The sequence below is a fragment of the Dasypus novemcinctus genome, chromosome 3, assembly GCF_030445035.2.
Source record: "Dasypus novemcinctus isolate mDasNov1 chromosome 3, mDasNov1.1.hap2, whole genome shotgun sequence".
Classification (NCBI taxonomy): Eukaryota; Metazoa; Chordata; class Mammalia; order Cingulata; family Dasypodidae; genus Dasypus; species Dasypus novemcinctus.
The window spans coordinates 65,660,574-65,683,739 of record NC_080675.1 but is presented as its reverse complement, the minus strand read 5'-3'; the positions used below and the strand labels follow the sequence as shown (position 1 = coordinate 65,683,739).

Here is a 23,166-nt window from a genome sequence, read left to right as displayed (position 1 = left end):
GACGTCATAAGTAGATAATTTCTATAAATGACAAGGTTGAGCAGACTAAATCGAGGAACCTATATAATTAAGGAAATTTAACCCTACCTGCCCCCTTTCTTTATAGAATTTATTATAACCTCTCAAGCATGTACAAAATATATTCTTCGTCCTCAGATAGGTAACTTATTTAATTCTTATTTGCCTCTGAAATTGTGGATATCAACATATAAGTTTCTTGAAATCTATTAAAATAAGTTGTTTTATCTAATTCTTGTATATCCTAATGTTAGAAATACACTTAATCTGAGAAATTTAAAATAATTTATATTCAGTTACCATAATTAAGATAAGTTAAAAATATACCTGTACTTAACATTCTAAATTTATAAATATTAACAGATTTATTTTAATAAACTATGAGAAATATTGCTACATTAACATTTACCAATCAAGAACTAATATTCATTTTTTCCTACATGAAAGTAGGAAAAAAAAAACACCATAAAGCAAAAATAAAAAATCTTCTGGACCCTGCTATGCCATTGTACCAATTGGTCATTCTGCATGAAAAGAAACAAATAAACAAGATATGTTACCTTTGATAAAATTATATGAAGTGTAATAATAAGATTCAAAACAATCAGATTAGATATAATAAATAATGACACCTCAGTGACAGGAGACATATACATAGCATACCATGCAATCAGCAAGGGCCAAAAACGTATTGGACAAAGTATTTTCTATGTCAGATATTTAATTTTTAGCTCTACCATAATGCCAATTTATAGTAGGACAGTTTAGAAAAAGCATGGTTGGTAAATCTTTGTGTCTCTGACTTTTAAAATGATACCTAGATATGACTTTCTTCCCTAAGAAGTTCTAGAAAATTGACTTCTATTTCACAGAATGCAATGGGCTCATAGGAAGCAGTTCGATAAAAAAGACTACATTTTATTATTATTCAAGCAATTGTTTAAGTCTGTTAAAAATATACATATTGCCAGATCATTCCCCAGGAAGTTTAATTCAGCAGATAACTTTACTCCATGATGCAAGTGTCCTGCTGCAAACACTTTGAGAAATGCTTAGCCATTGCAGACAGTGTTTTCATATTAAATACTGTGTCATTTGGGCCCTTTGCAAACCAGGTCAATAGAGATATTGAAATGAAATTATGTCCATACCCAAAGTACATTCACTAGTCAATTATTTCACCTCCTTTTCAGAAATATTATTTCTAAGATAGGTTAACACTTATGTAAACATATTAGTGTACAGAGGAGTTGGATTAAACATATTACAATATTTATAATAGAATATTCTCCTCCTTAATAAGGTACACATTTTCCTTAACAGTTTGCAAACCAAGAGTTAAAAATATGGGAACTTTATGTCACATGGAAGTTCACAAGAGTGAGAATAATAAAAGAGCATCTGAATTGGTCATTAAATGTTATAAGAGCAATGCAGTAAGTAGCCTACATTCACTTATTTTTAAGTTTATAGTCCTGTGCATGAAGATGCTCAAAGCTTAATTTATTTTATTTTATTTAATTTGTGATTCCACCTTTTTGAAATACATGAACTCTTTCAAGTCTAAGTACAACCAGATGGAGAAAATGCCAGAGCAAACCTGATTTGCATATGTTAAGCACCAGGTATATGATATGTCTAATTACAACTAGTGAATAGTCAACCAAGACTATATTTTTAAACCCAATTCTTTACCATAACTCTAATGTTGATTTTTTTAATAGTGAACATCAGTTTAAAATTAGTGTGAAGTTATCTATGAGTTTTAACTATAAGAATGAAGGTTATTTTGCTTGTTCAGTCTAGATAGACAATGGTGCAAAATAAAGAATGGGATAAAAAGCTGAAGGATTAAACAAAACATTTTTGTTTACAGAGCTTCTGTACCTTGTACAAGACAAAGTGTCAAGTCTCTGTTTTCTAAGCTGACAATTGTTAAAAATCATCTCAGAAATAAATTCACCTAGTTGCTTTAATAGACTTCAGGAATTGGAAAGTCTTTCACTTTTGGTAGTAATCTTCCCCTTTCAGTTCTATGGAATGAAGTCATTATTTATCCTAAGAAAAGACTCTGACTGAGACTTAAGTTCATTTTTTCATCTCCAAGAAAACTAGAGTAGCTGGTCAGTCTCCCAGTTAAAATAACTTTTCAAACATTGGGTCCAATCTTGTCCCCACCACTTATTATTAGCTGTGGGACTTTGGGAAACAAAACCACATATTTTTACAGTATAAAGATATTAAAAATAATTTAATTGTATCTCTTAATCTTTAAAGAATTTTTGTGTATGTTGATTTAATTCAGACACTAAATCTCTATAGGCCGGTTTGTTATATGTCAGACAATAGGAAAAGACATGCTAAAGAAACATCTACCTGCGTACTTCCTGATAGTGATAAACTGAGATAATAAACTTGATGAACCTTAAAAATTAATAAAACACTATTCAAGTGTAAGGTCATAACATGGGTAATATAATATCTTCTTCTTTATTCCTCAGAAATTTTACTGTAATACCTTTAACCATCTCCCAAGGATCTGCTTCCCTAATATTTCTAATTTCTTTTCTGGATAATCTACATTTTAAAGATATTAAAGAACTAAGGAAATCAAAATTAGTTATAATACCTAACAATATGTTCCTCTAAGTAGAATGCCATAATTATACCCAGTTCTTCTTTGTTGCTCTCTTATTTTTATTTCTCAATATTCTATTTCCCTTTTTAATGAGATGAGATCATTAACTTTTATAAGTCTTGGGTACACTAAGATTTTATATTTTTATTTTTTCTGCCACCAAATTCCTATCAAAGCTTTCTCATTCTTAAGCAAAAAGTTTACTTTTCCTCCCACATTGTTCTTGCACTTTCCTATAATGTCTTTTCCCTGGCACTTAAGAGAATATTTTCCTAGCTTAAAGCAATTTAAATCCTAGCCAATGCCCCTTGCCTATCACTGCCAATTTGTAATAGAGGCACAAAATATCTCTGATGTATAAAATCAAGGAATAAACTAATAAATCAATAAAAATGAGTATTTCCAAAATTTAGCAAGTCAGTGGACATATATTGATGAATCTACGTATGCACACATACTTTTTCTTTCATCTTCCAGTAAAGACTTAGATTTAGTTAAATGAGCAGGTTGGAATTGTTGAACAGTTATTTGTTTGCCGAACTTATTAACTGTGAATAATTAAGGTTTTCCATGATTTGTATATATATGGACTCACTTAATAGCTCCTACAACATTATGAGTTTTTAAGGAAACTGAGGCACCAAAGAGTGAACTGGTTTGCTCAACAAAATCTAGGAGCTGATAAGTGGAAGAATCAGGATCTAACCCAGGCACATCAAAGCCCACACTTTTGAAGTTTTTATAAAAGTGAAAAACACTTTTTAAAGAAACTCCTAAGTTTAATATAGTTATTTCCGAGTAAAAATTTATATTAATTGCTACTTAAGGTAGGAGTTTCTCAATTCAAGTTCAAAACTTAATGTATTCTATTGATTATATGTACACAATCATACAAAAGACAATTGGTTCTCATGTGTGATCACTCTCCACTCTATCCATTCTTTTTATTTCATTCAGCAATTCCTTCTTAATCTATTTTTAGTTATTCTGAGGTCTATATTACTAAACACAGGCTAGCTTAATTTAGGTTTCTGTCTTGCTAATGTTTTGACACTTTCTACAAAAATACCCTCCTAAAACCACCTACCTGAAATTACCAATTAGCTATCTTGCCTTAAACATAGTAAAAGAAAAATTCTTTTGCTTGGCTTTGGAATCATGAAACACTTTTAGCAACTCAGATCATGAATTTTTGAATGAATATTCTTTAGTATTTCTCAGAAATCTCTTTGAATAGGCTATAGGTTTGCTAGTAACATTTGACTATAATATTTTAAGCAATAATTTTGCATGCTATGTACACAAACACATTACACGTGTTTTATTGTGATTAAATTTTACTATGTATTTATCAAAAGATTTTCAGATACCACAGAATTTTCTAGGATAATTGTGCTTTTATCCTACAAATACTGTAGAAATCATTTGGTCTATAAGAAATTTAAAGAGCCTTTTTAAACATGATATGTGCATAATAGACATAACAAAATTTATAGTTCCATACCTGTTTTATTGGAAAGTCTAAATGACACCATCTTATCAGGGATATTACATACACTCCTCACTGAAGCAATGCAGCTATAATTAGCATAGTCCTGAGGTCGAAGATTCTTTAGTTTTAAGATCTTTGTTTCACCCTGAAAATGTAGAAAAGGTCATTAGAAAATGCCAATTGTAACTAGAATGAATGAGTGAATCATGGCATTTTATTTCATTATATCATATTATTATCAGAATATATTAGGCTGTATTTTTTAAAAAAGAAAATGTTCTAAATCTTTCAAAAAACTGCATTTAAAAATACTGTAACATGCCTGGAGATATAATATTTCTGACAAAAACCAACAGACCACAATGAAAATTCATAACATTTTCTTTGCAAACTAGTTTCCTAGGGGGGTGAATCTATTTCTGGTGGTAGTCATGCAAATTACTATACAAAGATCAGAACAGTGTATTTAATAATGGAGTTTATTCAACAAACACGGCAATCAATGCAAACTTCAACATGAAATGTTATGAAAGAAAAGGATTCTAAAGATGAGCCAATATATGAAACATTTTTGGCAGAAAGTTAATGAAGTAAATCCAATGACAGATAATTAAATTTATATGCACAAATATTTTTGTATAGGAACAATGATGGATGACAGATTTAAAATTTAAAGAAAGATTTCCATTTATCCTGGTTTGACTCTTGTGGACCCCAGAGATCTATGCTCTTAAGAAAACTCATTCCTTTGCCTGCAAAAATAGTGTAGATGGGGTCTTTTGATTAGATTTAGTTAAGGAACCTTGCTTAGATAGCTTTTGATTGAACTACTTCAGTGAGGTGTGACACAGGTTGGGTGTATGCCCTCTTGTGGGTCTTATATGAACTGAGAACACACAGAGAGACACACAAACTCAAAGCTGTCATTTTGATGCTGCCATGTGAGACAGGACTCGAGGACTGCTATCAGATGAAGCTGAAGCCTGAAGCTCCCAAGCGCTGGGCCTGTGGATCAGGTCAAGACTGAGGAGAAGAGATCTGCCATATTCCCTTCCACCCCCCCATCCCTGCCCCCGTTTATCTCTGGGAAACTATAAGCCTTAAGAAGGCAGGGACCTAGGCAGAGATCAGCTGCCCTCTTGCCTTGTCATGTGCCAGGATACCAAGGATCACCAGTAGCTTCTTCGGTGAGAAAGCATCTCTGATGATACCTTGATTTGGAATTGGTACCAGGAGAGTGAGGTTCATGCTGCTTGTAATTACCAAAAATGTTGTAATGGTTTTATAAATGGGTAAGGGGTATTTATTTGGAGAATTTTGAGATGCTTGATAGAAAAGGCCTAGATTGCTTTGAAGAGGCTTTTGGTGGGAATATGGACCATAAAGTTGATTCTGATGAGGACTTAGAAAGAAATGATGGCTGGAAAGAAAGCTATTCTTGCTTTAAAGTTGCAGAAAACTTGGTGAAATTGACTTCTGTTGTTAGATGGACAGCAGATTTGAAAGTGAAGTGCTTAAACATTTAGCTGAGGAGATTTCAAAACTATATGTGGAAAATGTGGCCTGGCTTCTCCTTGCAGATTATGGCAAAATGTGAGAGGAAAGAGATATGCTAAGAAGTGATCTTCTGTGCATGCACACACACACAAACAGAAATTGATGGTTTCAGAAACTCCAAGCTCCCAGAAAGTGAATGCCCCATGTGAGAACTTAACTGAACTTGGAAGCATGCAGCCATTCCTTGCAAGTCAGGACTGGACATGCAATTATCCAGAAAAGATCTGCGGAAAGTCCTATTGTCTGGTGTTTGGGACTCCTGTGAAACAATGACCTATTTGTGAGATACGTATGAATGAAACCACTGTCAGGCTGGACTTAAAGGGAGAGCAAGAGGAGAGATTGAAAGAGATACAATTTCAGGAGGAAAACTTTAGAAGCTGAGGTCTGGACTTAAGACATCTTCTTGGGCCAGGAGAGGGACACCACCCATGTCTGTGGAAAGGTAAGTTTGCTCCAGCATTTGAAGAGGATGGGCCTTCCACCTTGTGGTTCAAGAAGAGTTTGGCTACCCCAGGCTTTGGGGGAGAGAGCATTCCCTAAAGATTAGAGAAAGTTAGGTCTGCACCTCACTGTTCTGTGGGGGTTTGGCAGATGTGCCAAGGATTAGAGATAATAAGGCCATGACCCCACTGTGCTAAGGGTGTTCAGATTGTGCCCCAAAGATTGGGGTGATTGTGACCACCACCCCAATGTTCTTGGAGCTCGACCACCACACAGAAACTTGATGAGGGTGGAACCTAGAAGATGGTCAATGAGAAAGCCCATGGAAAGGATGAACTCTCATGAGGCCCTGAGAAGAAACCATCTTTTTATAGTTCACTCTCAGACTTTGAAATCTAATGGAGTATTCCCTGCAGGATTTTGGAACTCTATGGGAACTGTAAGGCCTGTTTTCTTTCCAATTTCTTCCTATGGTAATGCAAATGTTTATCCTATGCCTTTTCCTCCATTGAATATTGGAAGTCAATAATTTGTTTTCTAAGTTGCACAGGTCTACAGCCAGAGGAGAAATTCTTCCCCAATACAGACTGCATGCCTATAGCTGATTTTTACGAGATTTTGTAGTTAACATTGCTACTGAAATGATTTATGTTATTAAAATAGTGTGATATAATGAATGTATTTTGCATATGGAAAGAACATGTATTTTGAGGGTACAGAAAGTAGAATGTTCTGGTTGACTTTTGTGTTTCAGTACTACTCTTATTATTTTTTTATGTCCAGGAGTTCAAACCTGAAGTATATCACATAAAGTTGTAATATTACAGATAGACCCAAATCAGGCAAATGGCTAGAAGCATCTTATAAACTCTTGATGAACCAGGCAAGACTATGTAAAACCTTTAGATTGAAATTGAACAAAGTATAAAAAAAAGCCAACAAAAATCTTCTCAATTCAAAAATTTGTTCCTCTTGGATTTCTTTGCCTTCTACAGTCATGAATGCATCTTTGCAAAATAGTTTCTCTTATAAAGTAATTATGGAGATGGTAAAATCAGTGTCCAAATGACCTCATATTTGGTACAGCAATTGCAAAATGTTCATTTTTCAAGACAGTGTCTGTATTTGACAATGTGCTTCTTTTATTTTACTTGGACAACATCAGTCAAATCCTAAAAATTACAAAATTTCCAATATTTCATACTCTATTCTGGAGAGCTGGAATATTTAATAACTTAATATGTACAGACACTGCCTGTTTATTTGCAAGAATAAAAGGTTTGCTAGACATAGGCACACAGAACTTTCCAAATAGACTTTAATACAATTGACAGAAAAATGTGTCAAATGAAACTCCAGTTCAGTGTGTATGGTAATGTGGCAATAAATCCTTTCACTCATGGTGCAAATTCATTTTTAAATCAGTCATATCTTTAGTATTTTACCACTTGAATAAACAACCACCTTCTATCCTTTAATTTTCCTTTTAGAAAGGCCCTTTTTCCCTATACAAACAAATGTGAATACACCCAAACAAATATACAGTCTCTGTATATGTTTGTATAACTTAATATTTAGAAGATGTTCTCAGTGTATTACAAATTTCTAAAATATGTTAACTATATATATATTGCTAGAAAAGTGAGTTTAATTAGAAAGCATAGACTAAAAGAAAAATGTTATAATAGAACGAGTTGGCTAAGATAATTTTTAGATTGAGGTGATATACTACTACCTCTGTAATTGTTTTTGCTCAGAATTCTTTATTTTTCTTCCTTCTCTCAACACTTGAAAGTTAATATTCCCTGGCAGTCTATCTTTGTCCCACAGTTAAGCTCACATTAATTTCCCTAGGTGATCTTATTCTTACTGATGAATTTCTACTACAAGTCCCATTTCCCTGATCCCTGCATCTGTATCCCTATTCCAAAATTCTTCCTGAAGCTTCAGAAGCATATATCAAATTTTTACCTCCACATGTCAATTTTGATGTCTCACAGACACCTATTAATAAAACTCCAATATCCTAAACTGAACTTCAGATTTACTCTTATAAATCTACTCGTCCTTTATTTTAATAGGAATATTACTTTTTTCCATTCTTTTTTTTTGCTTTTAATTTTTTAAATTTTATTTTTAAAGATACATTAATTACACAAAGTATTACATTAAAAAATATGAGGTTCCTATACACCACTCCCCACACCCAGAATATTAAACTTTTAATATAATTTCCCACTTGTAGACTCAGTATTTCTGGATCTTTTATTAACCATTAAACATGTTCAAATTTTATCATTCCTTTTATTTTTTTTAAGTAATGCTTTCAACTTGTGCAGTCAGCTGAAAATCTCCTCACTGTGATTGGATGTTTTAATGATACAAACAAGTATAATAATCTATACCATAACCAGAATTTAAAAAATTTTAATACACAAATCTAATCATGACACCTCCTGCTTAAATCATACAAATGATTTGGTATTGTTGTTACAAAAGAATGCAAAAATATTAACATGATTATCAGTGTTTCATATGCATTCTCCTTGCCAACCCCGTCCCATTACATTCTCTTAGTGCCTTACACACATCTAGTTTCCTCCTAGCACAGACCATTTGTCAATGCCTGGCTCTTCATCTTTCTAAGCCTAATCAACTCCATCTCATTCTTCGGATCTCAACGCTCCTCACTTGTAAGCTTTTCCTCACTTTCTGGAGTAATCTGAGGAATCATGTTTGGTGAGATCTTACTGTATTCCTGTAACACAGTTTCATTTTCACATCTTTTTTGTGTAATGTTTTATTTTCTGCCAGGCTCCTCCCTTGACAGTAAATACAAACAGGGCAGGAATTGTGTCTGTCTGGCTCACAGCATTATAGCCCAAGCAGGTAGCATAGGACCTAGCATAAAGCAGACATTTTAAAAATGAATATTTTTCACTTAAAAATAATATAATTCTTATCTATCACCATCCAGGGTTTTACTTTTATGCACATTTGTTTATTCAGAATTTACTAACTGATTGGTATCTGATGTAAACTCAACAGATATTAAATGAAACATAAACAGAGTATAAATGTATTTAGTGAAAACTGTCTTTATCATACATAGCCAATAGATATTACTGCGTACAATAAAAACGTCTATTCTGCTCATAAGTTTTTTTTATTAAAGGAGTTATAAGTTTGCAGAAAATTCATGCATAATATACTGAGTTTCCACATACCATCCTGTTATTAACATCTTGTGTTCGTGTGATATGTTTAGTACAATCCATTAAAGAACATTTTTATAATTGTACTATTAACTATAGTCCATTGTTTTCAATAGAATTCACTGTTTTTGTTGTACAGACCCATGGATTTTTTTAAAAAAAATATTCTAGTAACAAATACACAATCTAACAGTTCCCCTTTCAACTTCATTCAAATATATAATTCAGTGCAGTTAATTACATTCTAATGTTGTGCTACTAACACCATCATCAATTGCCAAAACTTTTGACCTTCAACCCAAATAGAAACTGACACTTATGCCTGAACTCCCCATTCCCTATCCCTATCATCTCCCTGGTAACTTATATTCTAGATTCTTACTCCATGAGTTTGCTTATTCTAATTATTTCCCATCGGTGAGGTCATACTACATTTGTCCTTTTGTGTGTCTAGCTCATTTCACTCAACATGATGTCTTCAAGTTTCAACTTCCTTCCTTTTAATGGTGGAATAATATTCCATTGTATGTATATATCATATTTTATTTATCCATTCATTTGTTGCTGGACACTTGAGTTGCTTTCATTTTTCTGGCAATTGTGAATAATGCTACTATGAACATTGGTATGCAACTATCTGTTTGAGTCTCTGCTTTCAAATCTTTTGGGTTTATATCTAGAGGTGGGATAGCTAAGTCATATGGTAATGCTATACTTAACTTTCTGAGGACCACCAAACTGTCTTCCACAGTTGCTGCTCAATTTTACATTTGCACCAACAATGATGAGTGTTCCTGTTTCTCCACATTCTCTTTGACATTTGTAATTTTAAAAAAATGTTAGCCAATCATAGTGGGTGTGAAATTATCTCATTGTGGTTTTGATTTGCATTTCTACAATATCTAATGATGTTGAGCATATTTTCATGTGCTTTTTTGGCTATTTTATATCTTTGGAGATTTATCTATATAAGTCTTTTTAGTATTGAATTGTGGGATTTTTAAAATACATTTTTGATATTAAACCCTTATTAAATATGTGGTTTCCAAATGCTTTCTTACATTGAGTAGGTTGTCTTTTCACTTTCTTAATGAAGTTCTTTGATGCACAAAATTTTTGCATTTTGATAAGATCCCATTTATTTATTATTTTTTCTTTCATTGCTTATGCTTTTGGTATCAAGAATAAGAAACTATTGCTTAACACAAGATCCTGAAGATGATTTCCTACATTTTCTTCTAAGAGTTTTATAGTTCTCGTTCTTATATTTAGGTCTTTGATCCATTTTTAGTTGATTTTTGTATATGGTGCAAGGTAGAGGTCCACCTTCATTCTTTTGCATATGGACATCCAGTTTCCCCAAGCACCATTTGTTGGAGACTATTCTTTGCCAAGTGAGTGCACTTGACCCCCTTCTCAAAAATAAGTTGGCCTCAATGTAAGGATTAATTTCTGGACTCTCAATTCAACTCCGTTGATCTGTTCATCTGTCCTGTGTCAGTATGATGCAGTTTTGAATACACCAGCTTTATAATAAGTTTTAAGATTGGGAAGTGTGAGTCCTCCAACTGGCTTGTTCTTTTTCAAGAAAGCCATAGCTATTCAGGACCTTTTACCCTTCCATATACATTTGATGACTAACTTTTCCATTTCTGCAAATATTGTTGGAATATTGATTGAGATTGTATTGAATCTGTAAATTGCTTTGGGTAGAATGGACATCTTAATAATATTTAATCTTCCAGCTCATGAACATGGACTGTCCTTCCATTTATTTAGGCCTCTTTGATTTCTTTTAGCAATAACTTGTCGATTTCTGTGTACAAGTCCTTTATATCCTTGGTTAGATTTATTCTTAGATATTTCATATATTTGGAATTTTTTTCTTGATTTCTTCAGATTGTTCATTAATAGTATATAGAAACACTACTAATTTTTCATACTGATTTGTACCCCACCACTTTGTTTAATCCATTTATTGGTTCCTGTAGCATCATTGTGGATTTTTCAGGATTTTCTGTATATAGGGTCATGTCATCTGCAAATAGGGAAAGTTTTTCTTCTTCCTTTCCAATTTAGATCCTTTTTATTTTCCTTGCCTATTTGCTCTTGCTAGGATTTCCAGTACAATGTTGAAAGCAGTGTTGACAGTGGGCATCCTTGTCTTATTCTTGATCGTAGAGGGCAAGCTTTCAGTCTTTCACCACTGTTTTTAATGTTAGCTGTGGGTTTTTCACATTTGCCCTTTATCATGTTGAGGAATTCCCCAAAGCAGCTGGGCGGCTGAGGTTAAGATAGAAATTCTTTCTTTTTACTGAACTCTTAGACAAGCTCTCCAGATCAGTGCCTTAGATTCCTATCAGGTAGATTGGCACTGGCATACATGCACCCTAGTATGCAGCAGGGGCCTCTCTGCTGCCCCTGGAACAGGACAAGGGGCATATAATGGGAGTGCAAGCTGACTCTACCCTGTGTGTGGAAGGGATGAGGAAGGGACTAGAAATGGCACCAGGAGCTTCTCCTATGGCTTTTGAAGCTGTGTTTTCTTAAATCAGTACTTACCAGGTTAATGCAGACCTTTTACTGTTTTCTGCAGTTTAGGGGAAGATTGCAGTCTTTAAGATTTCTCTGCAGCCTTTGACCAGGAGGGTATGGAACAATGTCCCCTTCCAGAGGAGGCCCCAAGCAATCTTAAATAACTGATATATGGTAGAGGCCTGAGATTAGAAAACACATACCTGGAATTTGGTTGACTAATATTTAATGTCCTACCCTGGTACCAGGAAGCTGAGCCAGAAGCCAGAGCACCAATACACGCTGCTGTCTACCAGGAGGCTGGGGGAAGGGGGATAGTAGATGCTGCAGGGAGGGTCTTTAAAGCAGTTTACCAGTTTCTTCCTCCTGCTCTGCCCTAGTTGCTGCACAGTGTTACCCTAGACTCCAGAGTTTCAGAGTGGTTGATTCAAACAGTTCCTTCCAGTTCAATAGTTGTTTTCATGGAGTGACTGATTCCCAGAGCTTCCTACTCCATCATCTTCCCACAGTCCTCCCCTTTCATAATTCTTGATCTAGATTACACTTTTGGTTTTGAAGGAAATTTGCACAGAAGACAAAACATCAGATTCAGGTAAAATCTGGCTCATACCACAAGGAGTAAAATTTAAATGAAATGAAAATGAAAGGAAATATAATTTGACAGCTATATAATATATATATATATATATATATTATATATATAACTCTAGAAAGGAATCAACTTGCAATCTTTCTGAAAGGTTTATTATTTGTAGCCAATACGATAAATGCAATCACATACTATAATATTACTCAAATAAATGCAAAAGATGAACAGTGTCATATGCATGCATATTTAATAATAAAGTCTCTTTAATCACATATAATTTTATACTTTGTAAATACATTTGCTTCATTGGCAAATTATTTTTTAATCTTTATATTAGGTTCTATTTTCAACATTCCACTGAAACTGTATGTACTTATGGAATTAATAATGTTCTTTTGTTAAAATTCAATAGTATTTCTCTTTTACATGTCTATACTTCCTTGCTTATTTCAAAAACTTAAGGTCAACTTTGCAATGTTGACAGTCTGTCATGTGTATATAATTATAAATATGATAATTCACTTGTTTCTTTCTTGCCACTTCATTGTCTATCTAGCACACTAATTTAATTCTGCATTCTTCTACTACTATATACCTAGAGGAATCAGATCCATTATCAGAGTGTCAATTAGCATCTATGTATAGGTAACTAACAGATCTTTAAGGAAAAAACAATTACATTTGCAAAAAGTACCAATAATATTGTAATTAACATTAAACTTTTCCTAATTTTTCCTGTCTTTTCAGTTGCAATGTTTGCCCTTGCACTTGAATTTTCTCCGTTCAAGATCTCTTTCAATAATCTATTTTGGCGTGCAAGTTACCTTTTTTTGAGTGTGTGGTCATTTATTGACTCCTATTTTGCTTGCATCAGCCACACCATTAAAAGAAAATATCACTTCATACATTGCCTATATAAAGCTAAGAAATAACAAGTTAGACTTGCCTCTTCTGTTTCTAGATCATTTCATTTTCTCCTAGACTCTCCCTTGACTTCTGTGGCCATGATCTCCCCTGCATGTATAGCTCTATCTATGACCTTTACCTTCATTTTATGTTCTTTGATAACTGCCTGATGGACATTTTCATCTGTAGAACAAATAATGTCATACCAAACTCTTATGTGCCCACCATCCCACCCCACTTACTGAACCTGTCTCCTCATACTAGGTTCTTCCTCTGATGTTATATTACGTTTTTTAAAAATGTAAGGTATTATTATATTTATTATAAACATATTGTCAGATATGTTCACACATAGAGCTATAACTGCAGGCAAATTTAAATTTAGTTACATGTATTTTAAAATATTACCATCACACCATATTTACTCATTGAAATTTTATAAACAAGAAAATCCATCTATTGCTCCTACAATTAACCTTTCTTATTTTTTTATCTTTTATTATTTTTTAAAGATACATAGATGACACAAATATGTTAAAAAATATAAGAGGTTCCCATATACCCTACTCACCACTCACCCCCCACGCCTCCCACACCAGCAACCTCTTTCATCAGTGTGGCACATTCCTTGCATTTGATTAAAACATTTTGGAGCACTACTACATAGCATGGATTATAGTTTTCATTATAGTTTATACTCTCTCCTAGTCCATGAGGAAGGTTATGGCAGAACATATAATGTCCTGCATTTGTCCCTGCAATATCATTCAGGACAACTCCAAGTCCCGAAAATGCCCCCATATCACACCTCTTCTTCCCTATCTCTGCCCTCAGCAATTCCTGTGGCCACTGTCTCCACATCAATGATACAGTTTCTTCCATTGCTATACATAATTATATAGTAGAATACCAGTAAGTCCACTCTAATCCATATTTCATTCCTCCATCCTGAGGACCCTGGGATGGCAATGTCCACTCCACCTCTAAATCAAGAGGAGGCTTAAATCCTACATGGTTGATGGATGGGATTCTCCTGCTTACAGATGTAGACTCTCTTGGTTCCCTGGTGTAGTGGTTGATCATCCTCAACTCCCTGTTAGCTGACCTGGGCAAGTCCAATGAACTGGAGAGTAGGTGTTGCAACACTGCTGAGGCTCAGGACCCAGCTAGCACATGGACAGCGCAGAGATTCAAGGCTCCTGAGCATACACCAACTTTTTAATGATAGCCACTATCACGATCCCATAAACCTTACTTAGAACTCAGGTCATAATTAACTCTTCACTGTTACTCTCTCCCCACATTTTAATGACATCAAATGATTTTGATTTATTTCTCAAATTTTCCCCCACAATTTGTCTTCCTTTGCATTCCTATAGTCAATATATTTGCTTTAGACCCTCATCAACTGTGGATTTAACAAAGATATATACCTAGAGTGCTTATTACAGAAAACTCAACTCTCCTTCACCATTATTGTTTTGTTTGCTGCCACCAAACATGTTTTTTTCATGTCATTTCCATGCTAGAAAATAGTAATTAACTTTCCTTCTCTGAAATATTATTTTGTAATTTGAGACTATATATAGTCTAAGCAAATTACTTTTTACTTCTCATATAAACTTTTTATTCCCATCAAGTTAGTTTCATCATGATTTTGAGGTGTCTCTTTACAATTTCTAATCATTTGCCTTTCTTCAAGAACACGTGCATTTTAAATTTTTAAAATAATTTCTATTTTTGTTGTGCATTATTATTATTTTATTATTTTATTTTTTGGCTTTGCTTTGGGGGAGGTTTTGGATTGCAGGAGGGTTGCAACTGTTGCAGGGGAGGATTGCTGGTGTGGGGTGTCAGTGATGTGTGGGGAAGGGGCACCTGGAGCATGCCTTTGTGGAATATGAATATGTTAAAGTGGTCATCAGGTGTTGTCTCATTGGGTGGAGACCACACAATAACTGAAAGAATATTGAATTCCCATCCTGGGAAGTCCTTCTTCATTCTCTAATAGAGCAGCATGAAACACTAGAGTACATAGGTAGTGCCTAGCAAAGGAGGACTGACCAATACGCCATGCCCTTGACACGGATGGTTGTACTTATTCACCTTGTTCTTGTGAAGTTGAAACTTAGCATAGTATTATATATTGCCTAAGAATTACCTCCTTGTTGCTTATATGTGGACTCTCTCTAAGCTAAATTCAGCTTATAAACCCAACCTTTCCCACAGAGTGGGACATGACTCCCAGGGATAAGCATCCCTGGAACCAAAGAATTATTACCAAGCTCCAAATAGAGATGCATTTGTAAAAAGACCTTGACCAAAAGGGAGAAATATTAAATACAAATGAGGTTTTTTTTGGCTAAAAGATTTCAAAGTGAGCCAAGTGGTCATTCCAGAGGTTAGGCTTATGTAAGTCTCAGGATGATCTCATTAACTATCTCAGTAAACGGTGTCTCGAGCTAGAGTGCTCCTGATGGCTCTAGATACATCTAGACAATATAAACCAGAACAGAGAATCTCAGGAATTCGGCACCCTATCAGTGGGGATTTACCTTGGAATAGATGTTCCCCAGTGAACAGAGTTAGACTCATTTATAATTTCCCTACACATGGCTTTTCTGCACCTTCCATTTGAACATATATTTAGCAATATACTCATTAAACATATGTTCTAGAGATTTAAATCTCTAGTCTGTTCATATGCTGGTTGAACTCTGAATCTCAGCAGAGTTGTAACAACTACTCTCCAGTTCATGGGACTCACCCAAGACAACTAACAAAATGACAATGATGGCCAAACCCATCCCCTAAAACAGAGTATCGATAACTACAAGTAAGACGTCTCCATCCACCTGCCCCCTGGGATCTAAGCCCCTGTCAATCAGAAACAGAGTCATCACCATCCTAAAATCCTAAAATCCTCAAAATTGAGGAATGAACAAACATAAGTGGGGAATATAACTATGGACTAAAGCAGATTTATTATTCTAGCATTGGAAGAATTTGTAACATTGATATAAAGGCAATGGTCACCAGAGGTTCTGAGGAGAGAGAGGGAAGGATCAGTGTAACATGGGTCATTTGGGAGGCATTGGAATTGTTCTGAATGACATTGCAATGATGGATACAGGTCATTATACATTTTGTCAAAACCATTAAAAAATGTGTGGTGCAAAGTGTAAACTATAATGTAAACTATTGACTACAGTTAATAGCAATGCTTCAATATATATTCATCAGTTGTAACAAATGTACCACAGTAATGAAAGATGTTGTTAATGAGGAAAAGTGTGGAAGGGGAAGAAGGTGAAGAATATTGGAATCCCCGATATTTTCAATGCATCATTTATGTAATTTAAAGTTACTTTAAAAATAAAATAATTTAAAATAAGAACACATGCTACACTTTGTTATGAGTCATTTTCTGTTGTTATCTAAACTGAAAAATCTGTACTTATTCTCTGATGGCTTTTCCAACCTTCTCAATTAGAAGTGAATTTTATTCCTTTGGAATACCTGCTGTACCTTTATACTATAACATATATTTATAACTTACTACTTATTGTTTGACTCAATTATTATTCAATGTGTTGTCTCATGTTATCTTACTGAATCATAATGTCCCTAAGGGCAGAAGAATCCTGTATCCCCTATATCATGTACTACATCATGTAGTAAGCTAAATCTATAGCTTAATGAATATTTTTTTATTGATAGGACATTCTTAAAACTTGGTTTTCCCACACAACACATCTCTCAAAAAGAAATGTCATAATTTTTATTAGTGACTTTTTAACATTTAAGGGTACATATAATGCAAAATCTGTAAGAATCAGATTTCTTTATTTCTTCTCATTAAGCAATGTCTACTTTACATATGTCTGCTGTAAGTTTCTGTCATCTTCATTACTTTCTCATTTTCATGTCCTTTATATAAGTTCATTGAATTAGTAATCAATTAAAAGCCATCTGATTCTTTCTCTGTAATTCTACATTAAAATTTACTTGGACTGCTGGAGTAGGCATATGACCAGCTCTACTTCTCCTCCCTATTCTTTGTAAAAAATAAATTTTATATCAGGAAAAATTAGTTGTTTTAAACATTATCCTGGCCATCCTGTCTTCTCTCCATTTTTAAAGGATAACCAGTTACATGACTTAAAATTAAGTACCACCATAAACTCATCTATTCTAGATGTGATGTTAGTAACAGGCAGGCAATTTCTGCATAAATCTCATTTAGCTGTACATTTATGTTTTATGAACTTTTTCTATATGTATGTTATACTTCAATAAAAAATTTTATGAAAAATTAGCTATTACCTTTCTTCAAAGAACAAATAATTATTTAATGTTTATTTTGTGCCAAGTACTTTCCACATTCTGGGAACACAGTGGAAAAGCCATGTTTGAAATAATAAATATCTAAACATATATGGCAGATGATTTTAAAGAGAATTAAATGCTATCACATAAATCAAACAAGGAAATTTGATAGAGCTTTGGAGGTATTAAAATGGGATCTTCAAGGATGCCTCTCTAAGAAGGTGATATTTGAGCTAAAATTTGAATGAATATAATGCTATCATGGCAGTGATAACCATAACTGAAGAGACTCTGAGGCAGTAGTAAGGTTATTTTGTTGGAGGGATAGATAGAAAATTATGTGTCTTGAATAGAATATTTGATGGCATTTATGTTGGGCAGAAGATTATAGTTACCAGGTCGTAAAGAATAAGTTACTTCCCTCATCAAAGTCTGTTGCCACGTGTTGGAGCTAGATGGCTGCCGATGTCTTCAAGGAGTCAGCCTCCCTCTTCCTCTTAAGGCTCCGTGGTCCCAGCTTCTTCCAATATCAGCTGTAGGCTGGGATGAATCTTGTCTCTTTCCCAGGACTTATTCCTCTCCAAGTTCAGCTGCTCTGTTCTCTCCACAAGGTCAGCTGTAGATGATCACTCTCTCTCTCTTCCCAGGGCCTCTGCAGTGTCTATGATGCTGTCTCTCTTCCCCTGTGTTCTTCTCCAGGGCTCCAGCATCCAAAAAACTCTTACTGTCTCCTCTGTCATGTCATTTTTCTCTGTGAGTCCCAGCCCACCAAATGAATGGGCACTCAATGCCCTACTGACATGGTCCAATCAAAGTCTTAATCATAATTTAACAAAGTAAAGGTAAAACTTCTGAATCCAATACAATCTAATATGTCCAGAGGAATAGACCAGTTTACAAACAAAATCCAATATCTATTTTTTAAATTCATAAATAATGCCAAACTGCTACAGAGGCCTTAAAGCAATAACTAAGAATTTCATCAAAAAGAAACAAGAATTTCTACAGAAACTTGGGGCATTCAACTTCACATTCATTGGAGTTTCCAATATGCAGCTTATCCTAAAGAATTGCAAATTACCAATCCCCATAGTTGTTACATGATCCAAATCCTATAATAAATCTCATCATATCTATCTATCTATCTATCTATCTATCTATCTATCTATCTATCTATCTATCTATCTCTATCTATCTATCTATATCTATCTATCTATCTATATCTATCTATCTCCTGTTGATTTTGTTTCTCTGGAGACTTATAAAACAATGGGCTCTGGCAGTAGGTTTGGGTTTATAACATAACCTACTCTGTTTAGCTCTGCTAATATCATCTACCTGATTTTTTCATGAAGGCTTGCCTCAACTTTGTGGAAAATATTTTAAACAATTTCCATCTATCATGACTATTTACACCACCAAATAATAGGTACTCCTTCAATCATTTTGAATATTACTTGACAGCCATTATTTCAAGGAAAAGTTCAAATTAAAAGCTCTTGTCTCTGAGCCAATCTCTAAAAGTGTTATCTTCAAACATGCTTTCTCTTTTATTTTCTGAGTTAATAAATCATGTCTATTTTATCAGTAGTAATTCCATATATGTTTGTATATGCTTTGTCCCATGGAAATATTTGTATTAGTCCTAGTCTTTCCATTATAGGAGATACTTCACTTTAAATTTCAGTCCCTGCCATTTGTGCAGTGTTCTACACATTGTCAACACAATAAAGACTGCTGAAAAGAAAAGAGTAGCATCAACTCATTGTCTTGCACATAGTAAGTGTTCATTAAACATTTCTAATCATATTGACTAATAGTAATCATAGGAATCAAAGAATTCTTAACTTTAGAGTAATCTGCAAGATTGATTTATGAAGTTAAATTAGGGCCCATTCACAGAATAGTCAGTTATGTACAAGAGAATGTAACAAGGAAATAAATCCCAAGAGAAATATATAAACAATCGAGTATATTTGAGCAAACAGCAATGAAGTTCTGGCCATTAAAATATAGAAGTCTTTTTTTGTAGTGGATATATTCTTAAAATATTTGTATATCTAAGATTTTGTGGTAAGGAATGCTGTTTGTGTTTATTGTACCTGAGAGTTATATATATATACATATATATATAGTAAAAGAATATATAGTAATGTTGAGCTTTGAGGTCTTATTAAGAGAATTCAAGCCTCTTTTAAAGATGACCAAAAATGACCCAGTACATCCTAGTTATTTTGCTGAAAAATATCACCCTGTAGACCCTAGCTAATTATTTTTCTGAAAAGAACAGCAAAATGGGTATATGAGAAAATCAGACCAAAAAGAAAGAATAACCCTTACTGTGAACTCTAGATCCATGATTTCCCAATGGTTCAGTTATCATGAGATTGGAGCATTGTTGTGGACATTCTCTGGCGGGCAGACATTTTCAGGATGCTATTGCTAAGATGATTACTGCTTGCAGTCTGACAATTTACCAAGAAGCATGAACTGAACATGCCTCCTAGGTTAATCTGTAAGACTAGATCTGTATCATGACAAGGAAAAAACCAATATGGAAAATAAAAGCAAAGTTGACAGAAACATTTGAGACTAATTCACTTAATTTCAACACATTCAGGACCTTTTCAAAGTGTTCCAGCCAGCTCTCTTTCTCTTACTAAGAGAGACATGTAGGTATACATGTGAACATATATGTAAATGTATAATGATTTAAACTTCACAATTTCCAGCCACTTTTAAAAAAAAATTATCCCCCCTTCCCACCACCTGTGCTCACTGTCTGCTCTTTATATCTATTTGCTGTGTGTTCTTCTGTGTCTGCTTGTTTTCTCTTCAGGAGGCACCAGGAATCTATCCGGGGACCTCTGACATGAGAGAGAGGCACTCAATCACTTAAGCCACCCCAGCTCCCTGGTCTGCTGCATCTCTCACTATCTCTCCTCTGCATCTCACTTTGTTGTGCTATCTTGCTGTGCCAGGTTTATGTGACATGGGGCAGCTTGCCTTCACTAGGAGGCCCCAGATATCGAACCATATGGTAGATGGGAGCGCAATCTCTTGAGCCACATCTGCTTCACATATAGCTGCTTTATCACATTAATTTTATTTTCTTGATCACATAAATTTAATATTCTTTGATGCTGGCAGGTTTTTTGCATGTGAATTTCCATGATTTTTTAAAGTGAATTTTGAGTTAATTATTGTCTAATTGTCTAATTAGCCTAATTATAACTAATTATGTAATTGCCGTAAATATGCTTAGTTTTATAATTAGATGGTTTATTGAAATACACAAGATGATGTCATGAACATCTCTAAAAAGTCCTACAGAAATGACAAGTGTATTTGTTTTTTGTAAAGATTGTATACTCATTTCTTGGACATTCATAAAATTATTTTCAATACCTATATTTAAACTTTTAAACTATTCATTTAAAAAATAAAGGAAGGCATTACATACATTAGTCAGTGGCCCTTATCAATTTTAACATTGCTCTACTGAAAAAAAAGTTATTTCAGCAGCATTTCCAGTTTTCATACAAAGTAAAATGAAATATTCCTTTAATATTTATTTTATTGTTTATGCTCTTCCTCAGATATTGATTTAAAAACATTCTAATACATATATATTTTTTAGTCTCTAGTAACAAACTTATTACAAACATACAAATAGAAAAGACATGTTAGCCTTTCTCTGTCAGCATTAAATCACCATTCAGTGTGTGGAAGTAGGAAGACTATTTCTCAAACATATTATATGTTTATAAATTCACATCAGCCTCAGGAACACAAATCAATTTTATTTAGCAAAATAATCTATAAAATCTACATATAAAATTATTTAGACTTTACCATTTATAAATGTTTATCATATCACTTTACTTTTTACTAAACAGTTCATAAAATAAAAATTCAGGTTCAAATTATAATAGTTATTAATAAAGTGTGAAAGAATATGTGGAATAGATGGTTCATTACCTTAGAAATTCTATTTTATTTACAAAATGCGTTATTATTGAATGGCAAAACATATGCATAGATATGAGCTGTTATCCAAATCCTTCTACAATGTGATCCTTCTATAACTTCCCAGCTTTCCTGTTTACTGTTTCCCACATATTACTTTCCAACAACCATAGAAACAGGGAATCTTTGAGGGTGTTACCTTCTTTCTGTTTATTTGTGAGTGTAATTACTTCCACCTGGAATATCCCTTCATAGCACTTTCCACGTGCTTCTATTTTGGCAGCTTTTCTTTGTAGCATAATATAGTTTGCCTTAACTTTTTCCCATATATATCAACAATACTAGAAGAAAAGCCTTGCTTAGTAACCTCTATTTGGCAAAGATTTGCCCATATTTTGTAGACAGTACACATCAGTTGATTTTATTTGATCTTATTTACACTCCGAAACCACAGAGGCTATGCTACGAAGATATATTAAATATTACTGAAATGTCCCAATGCAAACAGTGTCAATATGGAAATGTATTTAGTTAAAAATTACACATGACAGTTGATGGAAATGAGAGTCCAAAGAAACAATAACTAAGAATTAAAAAATAAATATATGAATTTAAAAATGGACATAACAGGAAAAGTAAATACCACTCATATCAAATTACATATAACAAAAGCAATACAGGAAGGTAAAAAAATATGTCAATCTTGGGGAATGTTTCAAAGGTCTAGCATAAAATTCATTTTAAATTTAAAGCAAATTTAATATGTAGAACAAAAAATTGATACTTTTAACTCAACACAATTCTAAATAGTTACTTGGATATCTCTGGGTTAATCTTTTAATTTAGGGAAAAAGTAACTAGATTTGATAACCCTCACAAATATTTAGCCATTGTAAAAATATAGACCACAAACTAAATCCACTGTGTTTCTTTCTACTACAGGAAAACCTGAATTCACAGTGCTTCCAAGAGATTGAGAAGCTACATATGAAGACATTGTTTGCTATTGAATAGATAAATGGGTAAAATGTTCTCTACATCATGTTCATCTATATTAAAAAATGTTCTCTGAAGGCTGGAATCAGCTCCAGATTACTTAATCCAGTAATTTTAAACTTTCATTCAACAGAATTTTTAGAGAAACCCTGGTCATTTTATATCTCTCCATATTTGAAATCATAGGAAACTAGTAATGTTAGTACAGGTGCCACTGGCTATCTCCTGAAGAAGCTTGGAGGTAGGTTTCCAAAATGGCAGTAAAATGAAGGGATCAAAAAAAATTCAGGTTGTATATGGCTTTCTAAAAAATGGTTTTGCGCTGTCCAGTTCACAGAAGATCTCACCCATTCTTACTGTCTTATCACGGGGAAGGTCACATATTTATGTTACCACATTAGTATGAGTAGGCATTTGTGCTCATAATCCATGCACAAAAGTAAACCTATTAATGTGGCCTTAATCTGGGGAAGCAAAT

General features: G+C 33.8%; 1 protein-coding gene across 1 annotated transcript in view; it reads right to left on the bottom strand.

Annotated features, from left to right (window-relative positions):
- Positions 1-23,166, bottom strand: part of MDGA2 (MAM domain containing glycosylphosphatidylinositol anchor 2) — a 1,021,793-nt gene that overhangs the window by 353,729 nt on the left and 644,898 nt on the right. The window contains exon 5 of the mRNA XM_004454777.4: positions 4,161-4,293. Coding sequence (XP_004454834.2) covers positions 4,161-4,293 — 133 coding nt within the window. The remainder of the gene's footprint in view (positions 1-4,160; positions 4,294-23,166) is intronic.